At 43.5% G+C, this 11,401-nt stretch overlaps 1 protein-coding gene across 1 annotated transcript in view; it reads right to left on the bottom strand.

The window, feature by feature from the left end:
- The window catches only part of GYG2 (glycogenin 2), a 36,439-nt gene that overhangs the window by 4,207 nt on the left and 20,831 nt on the right, over positions 1-11,401 (bottom strand). Inside the window, exons 8-9 of the mRNA XM_023515061.1 lie at positions 2,288-2,380; positions 1,135-1,233 (exon numbers count right to left, since the gene is read on the bottom strand). Of these exons, the coding sequence (XP_023370829.1) occupies positions 1,135-1,233; positions 2,288-2,380 (192 nt within the window). The remainder of the gene's footprint in view (positions 1-1,134; positions 1,234-2,287; positions 2,381-11,401) is intronic.

Genomic DNA, 11,401 nt, shown 5'->3' with positions numbered 1-11,401 from the left:
ATCCAAACCCGTCCCCTGGCCGAGCTGTCCAAGGTAGTTCTGCCCCACCCCAGACACATGCCACGCCACCCGCTCAGAGCCCCACATTCAATCTCTAAGGCTCGATATGATTACATGAGAGCAGATTCAGCTGACGGGGTGTGCACCTATCATAACAGGTGGAGTCTCAGGAGAAACACACCCATGACCAGCTCTAGAATTAAGTTCAAAATACCCTATTTCGCATTTCTGAGATTAACAATGAGAAGAATCTGTCCCGTTTTATCCATGGGTGAGTAGTGATAAAGTGATGAAAGTTCATTTTTCTTTTAACTTTACATAATTTACCCCCCAAATAAAATGAAAATAGTCATAATACACTCAGTCACATCCCATTTTTTTTTTTTTTGAGACAGAGTCTCACTATGTCGCCCTCTGTCGAGTGCTGTGGCATCAGAGCTCACAGCAACCTCAAACTCTTGGGCTTAAGTGATTCTCTTGCCTCAGTCTCCCAAGTAGCTGGGACTACAGGCAGCTACCACAGCGCCTGGCTATCACTTACATTCTAAACACAAGTTCAGTGCTAACTTTCCCTCTCATCATAGTACCGAGATCTATCCCTGTGTTTACTGTTACTTAAAGACCAAAAGCCATCATTAGAAAAAAATAAGTTATCAATTACGTTCACTAAATGCTTCAGCAAACAGAGAGAAACTGGCGATGAGAGCATCTGTAAGAGGATGGGGAAAAAAGCGTCTTTCATTTCATCCTGAAGAAAGAAGCCATTTGCATGCACGATTTGGATTAGAACGTATATGCCCAAATTTTACAGCTTTGATTCTCCTCGGTTCAGAAAATGGATTGCCGTGTGTTAATTTCCATAGCCCCTAAATGTCCCTTTAGTGAACTTTTGTAGAATAGCTTTTAAAGAGAGAAAGGGCCTGGTAAGCAGAGTGGAAGGGAGAGAGGGTGCACCCACCACTACAGGCAAACCCCACAGACAGACAGGCAGATCAGAGACATGGGGGGAGGCAGGCAAACTCTTATTTCAACCAAATGTAGAGATAACAGCCCATGAGTGCAGGTGGCCAGCCGCAGGGATGGCCACTAGCCCCCATCTGGAATGCTGGACAAGCAAACGATTTGGGATACCACCTGTAGAGCTTCCTGAGGCCCCGGGTCCCTGATGAGTTCAGCAGGCGGTTCCTGGCTTGGTTGCAAGGTTCCCTCGGATGGGCCAGTTTCCACTGGCCGCTAGAAACACAACCATTCCCTGGTTAGCATGTGGTGGGCTGCGGGGCACGGCACTCTTAACCTAAATGACAGGGACCACACTTTATCCTGGGGGAAATGAGACCCAGTTAAAACGATGCCTGAGATACTCTTTTTTGGGAAGGCTAAAACAGGTGAAATTGCCCTCTCCTCAATTTTCCTGGGTCCCTGAGCATAGATGACTTTCTATATATTCACACCAAATGCCTACAAAAGCATTTTGGTAACCCGGTCTGTCACTAAAGTAAGAAAAAAAAAAAACGGTGGGGTAGAATATCTATGATCTGGGGGAGAATATCATTCTGGTCATATCTGCTAATTAAAAAGTCCAGATTCATAAGGGTAAATTTAGGGGGGGGAGGGCAAAGGAATTAAAATGATATTCATACTCTTAAATTTTTAGACATGGGTGCAAGCCTCTATTAAAAAAAGGTTGTTTTCTTTTTTAACTTAGGAGATATAGCTGTCATCTTTATGGCATCTTTTTCTGATTCTTTTTCTTTTTTTTTTTTTGAGACAGAGTCTCACTATGTTGCCCTCAGTAAAGCGCTGTGCCATCACAGCTCACAGCAACTTCAAACTAGTGGGCTTACGTGATTCTCTTGCCTCAGCCTCCCTAGTAGCTGGGACTACAGGCACCCACCCCAAGCACAGCTACTTTTTAGTTGCACTTGTCATTGTTTAGCAGGCCCAGACCCAGGCCGAGTTCACTGTCAGCCTCGATATATGTGGCCGGGTAGCCTAACTGCTGAGCTATGGGTGCTGAGCCTGTTTTTCTAATTCTTCTAAAAATAAGGGTGAAGAGAAAGAACCAAATGACCAGCAGGAAATATGATAACAAACAAGGGTAGAAAAAACTCATCACAGCACAACTTATTTCAGGTTAAAAGAAAAAGCCCAAAGCACATTTGTAAACAGGATGGGAGGTATAAAGTGCACCCTCTTTGGTATTTAACGGGCATAGAAAGCTCTGAAAAAGACAACAAGCAGTAGGAGATTTGGAGGCGTGGAAATAAATAGCGTAAATGAGGTATACCAAGGCGGTGTGAGTCTCTGTGAAGTCTGCAAATTGAGGGGAGGGCAGGGACGCTATTCCGGGAGAAGTCTCAACCTCTGGGCAAACTATCGTCTGTTATAAAGAAAAAGACCAAATGTGAGTTAGGTTAAACCTGCATGCAAACAAAGACAGCTTCTTCAAAAATACCCAGCCTATTCTTTTTTTTTTCTGTCTCTATGCTATGAACCCAGATGCTCTTATAGGCCTGGGACAGGGCAATACGCTGACTAATATCTGTCCTCACTTTATTTTTTTGAGACAGAGTCTCATTATGTCACCCTCTGTAGAGTGCTGTAATATCACTGCTCACAGCAACCTCAAACTCTCACAGCTCACAGCAACCTCAAACTCTTAGGCTTAGGCGATTCTCTTGCCCCAGCCTCCCAAGTAGCTGGGACTACAGGTGCCCACCACAACGCTCGGTGATATCTTGGAGGCAGTTGTCATTGTGGTTTAGCAGGCCTGAGCTGGCTTCAAACCCACCAGATTCGGTGTATGTGGCCAGCGCCCTATTCACTGAGCTATGGGCACCGAGCCTGTCCTCACGTCTCCTTTTTACCTTGGGCTTATACCCTATTGCAGATTGCAGCCTCCTTGTTCCCAGGCAGAGCCATAGGAATTATTCTCACCAAGGGGACTAGATAGATGTGATAGGATCACCCCCCTACCTGGGCCGCAAGGCCCAATCTCATCTCATCTTACCTTATTCTCTCCCTTCCTTCCTTCTTTCCTTTTTTAGACAGAGTCTTAGGTAGAGTAACTTGGTGTCACAGCTCACAACAACCTCAAACTGTTGGGCTCAAGCAATCCTCTTGCCTCAACTTCCCTAGTACCTGGGACTGCAGGCACCCACCACAACACCTGGCTAATTTTTCTATTGTTAGTAGAAACCAGGTCTCACTCTTCCTCAGGCTGGTCTCCAACTCCTGAGCTCAACCAATTCACCTGTCTCAGCCACCCAGAGAGCTGGGACTACAGGCGTGAGCCACCATGCCCAGCCTGGTCCTGCATTTCTTTCTTTCTTTTTTTTTTTTTTGCAGTTTTTGGCTAGGGCTTGAACCTCCGGCATGTGGGGTCGGAGCCCTACTCCTGTGAGTCACAGGCGCCACCCCTGGTCCTGCATTTCTGATTCCTGAATTTCAGTTCATCCCCACATTAATTTAATCTTCACTTCCTAGCTCCCCATAAATATCTGTGAAATGCAAAAATGCATGCCTCAAACCTGCATGCTACCTAACAAATGAAAATAAGGAAGTGAATCATCATAAATTTATTTATTTATTGTTTTGAGACAGAGTCTCATTATGTCACCCTTGGCAGAGTGCCATAGTGTCACAGCTCACAGCAACCTCAAACTCTTGGGCTCAAGCGATTCTCTTGCCTCAGCCTCCCAAGTAGCTGGGACTATAGGCGCCTGCCACAGTGCCTGGCTATTTTTCTGTTGCAGTTGTCATTGTTGCTTAGCTGGCCTGGGCTAAGTTCAAACCTACCAGCCTCAGAGTATGTGGCCAGCACCGTAACCACTGTGCTACAGGCACCAAGCCAATCTGAAACTTTTTTAAAAAGATTAAACAGTGGCTCGGTGCCCGTAGCACAGTGGTTACAGCTCCAGCCACATACACCCAGGCTGGCAGGTTCAAAACTTCCCTGGGCCAGCTAAACAACAATGACCAATAAATAAATAAATAGCCAGGCGTTGTGGTGGGTTCCTATAGTTCTAGCTACTTGGGAGGCTGAGGCAAGAGAAATGGTTAAGCCCAAGAGTTTGAGGTTGCTGTGAGCTGTGATGCCACAGCACTCTATCCAGGGCAACAGCTTGACACTTTGCTCAAGAAAAAAAAAAAAAGATTAAATAGTGAGCTACACAGGCTGAGGTACATTTTCATGAAGTTTGACTATCAGAGGACAGAGACAGACATTCCACAAATCACAGATACCAAAAGGCAAGTTATGAGACGTTCTAGGAAAGAAAATGGGAGCCTGATTAAGAGTCTTCACCTAGCCTGGGGCAGGAGGTACTTCTGGGGGTGAAAATGAAGCCTGAAGGGTTAGGAGGAGTCAGAGACCCAGAATGAATGGGGATGGAGTAAGAAAGGGAGCATGCTGGGAAATGCTCATGAGGACAGATGGGCATGTGCCAAAGTCCTGGGGCAGCGAAGATGTGAGCGCAGATGGGCACGTGCCAATGTCCTGGGGCAGCGAAGATGTGAGAGCAGATGGGCATGTGCCAATGTCCTGGGGCAGCGAAGATGTGAGAGCAGATGGGCACGTGCCAATGTCCTGGGGCAGCAACCACAGGTGCATAACCTGTCATGAGCTCTGTCCAACCACTGCACACCCACAAAAGCACCATAGGTGGTGAAATAAATGGAGAAAACAAAGGAAATTATGTGGGCCTATTAATTAGCTTGAAGTGGAAATGGTTTCACAACGTATTCCTATAACAATACCCCAAACCGTGTGCCTTAAATACATACCAATTGTTATTTATCAATAGCACCTCAAAAAAGCCGGGAAAGACATTTTGTAAAAATTAAAATTAAACATGAGCCCCTTCTTTGGGATCCCAGCTGTATAAAATCCAAAAATAAAACTAAGGGGTAATAGGCAGTGCCTGTGGCTCAAAAGGGTAGGGCGTCGGCCCCATATGCCGGAGGTGGCAGGTTCAAACCTAGCCCCGGCCAAAAAAAAAAAAAAAAACTAAGGGGAAATAATTACAGTGTAAAGCAAATGTATAAAGTTGTCAGAAACATCAACAACCATGTCGTTAGCAGGGTCTGTCCACTGAGCTGCTCTGGGCTGGCCCCAGATCACACTCATAAGCTTCTTAACCATTATTCCTTTTAATCCTGACAGGCCTGGGAGGGGGGCAGTCTGAGCCTTCCTCTTGCTGTTGGCAAGTGTAATTTGTAGGCAGACATCCTTGTCCAATGTATAGGAGCTAGAGAGTGAGAGAGGGGATTTGAGCCTAAGCCTTTTTGAGTGCTAAGCCTTGATCTTAATGTCCATGCAATACATACTAATAACACAGCCTAAGTCTCCAGGGTCTGTAAAATGCTTTAGAAAAACCCTACAAGGCTTGGTGCCTGTACCTCAAGAGGCTAAGGTGCCAGCCACATACACCAGAGCTAGTAGGTTTGAATCCAGCCCAGGCCTGCCAAACGACAGTGGCAACTACAACCAAAAAATAGTGTGGTGTCATGGTGGGCGCCTGTAGTCTCAGCTACTCGGGAGGCTGAGGCAAGAGAATCGCTTAAGCCCAGAAGTTGGAGGTTGCTGTAAGCTATGATGCCACAGCACTCTACCCAGGGCGACAGCTTGAGGCTCTGTCTCCAGAAAAAAAAAGAAAGAAAAAGAAAAAGCCTATGAAATAAAACCCAAGGAAGGGAAGCAGGGTGGATGGTAGAGGGAGGGTAACTGGTGCATATTGCAAGGGTATATATCAAATATATTAATAATAGAGTATAAATGTCTAAACACAACAATTAACTAGGCGAGGTGAACGCTATGTTAACCAGTTTGATGTCAACATTCCAGACTGTATGTAGAATCAGTACCCTATAAATACAGTAATGTACACAGTTATAATCTAATTTTAAAAACCCCAAACAAGAATTAAAAAAAACTTGGGAAAAAATAGACAGCCTTCCGAATGGGGGAAGAGATTCTCGTGCTGACTCTGACAAAGGGCTTATCACGGGAATCTACAGAGAACTCAAATTAACCAGCAAGAAAAGAGCAAACAAGCCCATTTATAAATAAGCAAGAGACTTGAACAGAAACTTCTCTGAAGATGACAGATGAAATGGCCACCAAACACATGAAAAAAAGCTCACTGTCTGTAATCACCAGAGAAATGCAAATCAAAACCACTCTGTGATATCCCCTAACCCCAGTGAGATTAGCCCACCTCACAGTCTCAAAGCTGCAGATACTGGCATGGATGTGGAGAGAGGGGAACACGTTTTCACTGTTGGTGGGACTGCAAACTAATGCAGCCTCTTTGGAAAGACGGATGGGGAATCCTCAAAGAACTACAAGTAGACTTGCAATCCCATTATTTGATTCTGCAATACCATTACTGGGCATCTACCTAGACGAAAAAAATCATTTTATCCTATGGACATTTGCACTAGAGTGTCAACTGCAGCTCAATTCACAATTGTGAACACATGGAATCAATCCAAGTGCCCATCAACCCATGAGTGGATTAACAAACTGTGGCATATGTACACTGTGGAATACTATCCAGCTATAGGAAAAGGTGAAAACTTTACATCTTTTGTGTTTACCTAGATGGAGTTGAAACACATTCTTCTTAGTAAAGTCAAGAATAGAAAAAGCAAGGCTCGGTGCCTGTAGCTCAGGGAGTAGGGCGCCGGCCACAGACATCAAGGCTGGCATGTCTGAGCCTGCTAAACAACGACAACTGCAACAAAAAAATAGCTGGGTGTTGTGCTGGGCACCTGTCGTCCCAGCTCCTTGGGAGGCTGAGGCAAGAGAATCGCTTAAGCCCAAGAGTTTGAGGTTGCTGTGAGCTGTGACTTCAAAGCACTCTACAGAGGGCAACATAGTGAGACTCTGTCTCTAACAAAAAATAAAAATAAAAACAAAAAAGCAAGACTCTAACATACCTAACAGTAATATGAAACCGATATATAAATAATTATACGTCCACAGAAAGAATAACAAATACAGTCTAGCTAAGAAGGGAGAAGATGATGGGAAAAGGAAAGGGGAAGGATGGAGGTGACTGGCAGAGATCGCACAAAGTGAGGGTGTTCAGCACGTCCCCCGGGTGAAGGGCTCAACTACAATTTGAACTTAGAATCGAAAACAGTGTGCCGCCATATTAACCTGAAATTAAAAAAAAAGAAGGGTGTTCAGCACGTCCCCTGGGTGAAGGGCTCAACTACAATTTGAACTTCATCTTAGAATTGAAAACAGTGTAACCTAAACATTTGTATTGCCATATTAACTTGAAATTTAAAAAAAAAAAAAAGACGAATGACATAATTGTGTTGGTATCATAAACATGCGACTCCTATAAAAATGAACGGATACTTTATTTCTCCCATGAAGGCTGGCAGAGGAATATCCTGGATTAAATGCTGAGCCAGGTAAGGTAAAGAATCAGGAAACATCACAGATCCTCTCTGATCTCTTTGTCATTAGTTACACCCGGCACACAAATTTATTATGACGCATATGCTAAATAAAACTCCTGACAAAAAGGAAGCAGTGAAGAAAGGATTAGTTGCATCAGATTAGGGAAAATGTTTATCTTTATCACCTAATTTCTCTCGATAAGGAACACAGAAATAAATTCCATGGGGCCAATCAGGAAATTTAATCATTCCTTGGAAGGGATGTCACTGATTGTTATATGTTTAATTGCAAAGGATAAAATAACAAGTTTCCACCTCTGTATTCTGCACATATTATAATATTTTACGTAAACGAGAAGAGCTGGGGCTGTGCCTGTGGCTCAAAGGAGTAGGGCGCTGGCCCCATATGCCAGAGGTGGTGGGTTCAAACCCAGTCCTGGCCAAAAACTAAAAAAACAAAAACATAAACAAATAACAAAACAAAAAACTAGAAGGAAGAGCTATTCAGTTCTACCCTTGCTAATATTTCTACTCACGACTCACAGGCTTTCTTATAATTAATGTTACCAACCATAACAAAAATTATAAATAAGCATCCTTAAAATTCTTACTAGCAACAAGTAAAAACTTCCTTCTTTTTGATGTTTCATGAAGAGATAAATTGTAAGAAGAGAATCTCATCAGAGCAGGGTGTCAAATCAGTTTTTTTTTTTTCTTGCAGTTTTTGGCCGGGGCTGGGTTTGAACCCACTACCTCCCAGATATGGGACTGGTGCCCTACCCTTTTGAGCCACAGGTGCCACCCCCCAAGTCAGCTTTTAAGATCATTTTTGGCCAGGCTGTGAATTCATGAATAGAAAATGTGACTTTTACAAACAAATTGCATTTATTTTTATGCTCAGCTAATAACAACTCCCTGGATTCATCTCCTGAAAGCCCCACTGAAGACTGGGTCACCTTAAAGAAAAGAGTCTGAAATTAGACGTGACTGTCGGAGACGGAGCACCAGGCTTGTGGGAGCAACTACTGGATCTTGAGGGAGGCGCTGGGAACAAGACAATCTCTGAGCTGGCATGGAGATGTTTTGCTGTCCAGAGACAAGCCCTCAAGTAGGTGCCGGCATTTATGTGTTAAGATCAGTCGCTTGTTAGAAAGCAGGTGTTATACACTAGACATTGGTGGTGCATGCAGCAGGTGGGAGTCGAGCCCATGGGGGAAAAGCATGTAGTCACCATTAAGCCCGTGATCCTAGCACATGGACCCCCACACCTGTTGTATAATGCTTCATTAAAAGGTCACAAGAGACGTTGTTCTGGTCTACCCTGCACTTAAGGTTCACCTGCCTCTTGTAAGCTTGTACTTTCATCTGTATCAAACCTATTTCCTGCGTGTGGTGACAGGGACAGGGAGTTAGGGGTCCTGACACGTGGTCTAGGGATGAATTCTCACGTGGGTGGGGAGAGAGAGAGAGGCTGAAGTGCACAGAGAGACTTGAAAACTTGCCAGATAGGGAATGATGAAAGCTGAGAGCCAGTCTATCGGAACAGATTAGCAGCACAGGACACAGAATGGTCTAATCTACGAGCCAGGAACATACATTTGGAACAAATAAGAAAGAAAACATTACAAGGGTCCATGTGAAATTTACTAAGTGTAGAATATAAATGTCTTAACACAATAAGAAAATGCCGTGAAGGCTATGTTGACTAATTTGATGAAAATATTTCAAATGGTATATAAAACCAGAGCATTGTACCCCATGATTGCATTATTATACATAGCTATGATTTAAATTAAAAAAAAAGAAAAGAAAAGAAAGAAAGACAGAAGAAAGAAAGAAAACACCCCTTGCATTGTGGACCACAGTGTCATCAAATTTACCACTGCTGGGTGGCACCTGCGGCTCAAAGGAGTAGGGCACCGGCCCCATATACCAGAGGTGGTGAGTTCAAACCTGGCCCCAGCCAAAAACTGCAAAAAAAAAGTTACTACTGCCTGAAGGTGGGAAACACTAAAAATATAAATATACAAATCAGTTCAGGAACTGTAGTGAGACTTTTTTCCACTTTTAGCAATTGGTGAGAAACTGCTTATTTCCTGTCAAAAACCACCAAAAAGGCTCGGCGCCTGTGGCTCACGCGGCTAAGGCGCCAGCCATATACACCTAAGGTGGCGGGTTCGAATCCCCAGCCCAGACCCGCCAAACAACAATGATGGCTGCAACCAAAAAATGGCCGGGCGTTGTGGCGGGTGCCTGTGGTCACAGCTACTTGGGAGGCTGAGGCAGGAGACTTGCTTGAGCCCAGGAGTTGGAGGTTGCTGTGAGCGTGATGCCACTGCACTCTACCCAGGGGGACAGCTTGAGGCTCCGTCTCAAAAAAAAAAAAAACCACCAAAAAACCGGAAAGGTGAGTGGAAGTCTCACCTACGATTTGAGGCTGAGGAACCCATTGATAGGAATGTTTCAAAGAAGAACTTGGGATTTCAATGAAAGGGGAAAATTAATTTTTGAAATGATGTTGTTTGAAATAGCTTGAAAACCCAACAAAAATCCAAAATAGGAGAAACAGAATATTTTTGACGCTGCTACCAAAAAAAATGATAGTATTGAGAGAACAGCTAAATAAGTATAGAAATGTCCCAAGTTTATAGAGTATAAGATCAACAAATTTGAGATTATCAATCTTCTTCCTCCTTTTTTTTTTAGAGACAGAGTCTCACTTTATCACTCTCCATAGGGGGTCATGGCATCACAGGTCATAAACAAAGGGCAGCCCTAATCTTTTAATTAACTATATTTCCCCACCCAAAATACTGTAGAACAAAAGACTTGACTGAGAGGATCAGAACTGCCCATTTTTGGTAAACATATTAATGTGTATGCATGTATCTCTCTCTCTCTATATATGAAAAATTCAGACTTACTTTTGAAAAACACAGAATTAGCCATGGACACTGCCATCATAGACCAAAATAGTTATTCAGAAAGAAAGAAGGCTTCAGAACTAGGTTTTATTCAGTTATCACAATTTATAAAAATAATCCTGTCCTTTTTTTTTTTTTTTCTTGCAATTTTTTAGCCGGGGACCACCTCTGGAGAATGGGGCTGCGCCCTACTCCTTTGGGCCACAGGCACCACCCAACTCCGTCCTTTTTAAGAATTTATTTTATTTTATTTTTGGGTCAGGATTTCACTTTCCCCAGAATAAAAATTAAAAAATATAAAAAAAAAAAAAACCCCCAAACCAGGAGTAACTCAATAAATTGCCAATAGGTGGCAGTGATTCTGCACAATTTATTTCAGAGACAGCCTGGTGGGGGTGGGGTGTGAATTAATGAAAAATAGTCAGTTATATCCCTCGAGGATGCAACTCCAGGCACAGATACCAAAATCCACGGATGCTCAAATCCCTGATAGAACACATCATAGCATTTGCATTACTTAAATCATCTCTGGTATTTTATTTAAAATACCTAACACCACGTAAATGCTACGTAAACGGCCATCACACTATAATGCCTGGAAAATTATGACAAAAATAGTCTATACCTGTTCAGCATAGATACAATTTTTTTCCCCCAGAAATTTTCAGTTCCTGAGTTGAGGGCACAAAGCCACCCCCGCAGATACAAACAGCAGACTTCATAGCAAACACTGGCCAGTCCGAATCCCTCTTTTTAAAAAATGTGATGACTTCATGATTTTTAGAGAGACAGGCTCATCATTAAATATACAGGATATAGGTAGTTTTCTTGTTGTTTGTTTTTTTTTGAGATAGACTCTCACTCTGTTGGCTGGAAAAGAGTGTCATGGCGTCAGCCTAGCTCACAGCAACCCCTACCTTCTGGGTTCAAGTGATCCTCCCAGCTCAGCCTCCCGAGTAGCTAGGACTACAGGCACCCACCACAATGCCTGGCTAGTTTTTCTGTCTTTAGTGGAGGCAGGGTCTCCCTCTTGCTCAGGCTGGTCTCACACTCTTGAGACT

The sequence above is a fragment of the Otolemur garnettii genome, unplaced genomic scaffold, assembly GCF_000181295.1.
Source record: "Otolemur garnettii isolate 467f Iridium unplaced genomic scaffold, OtoGar3 scaffold00065, whole genome shotgun sequence".
NCBI lineage: Eukaryota > Metazoa > Chordata > Mammalia > Primates > Galagidae > Otolemur > Otolemur garnettii.
This window is presented reverse-complemented; position numbering and strand designations above follow the sequence as displayed.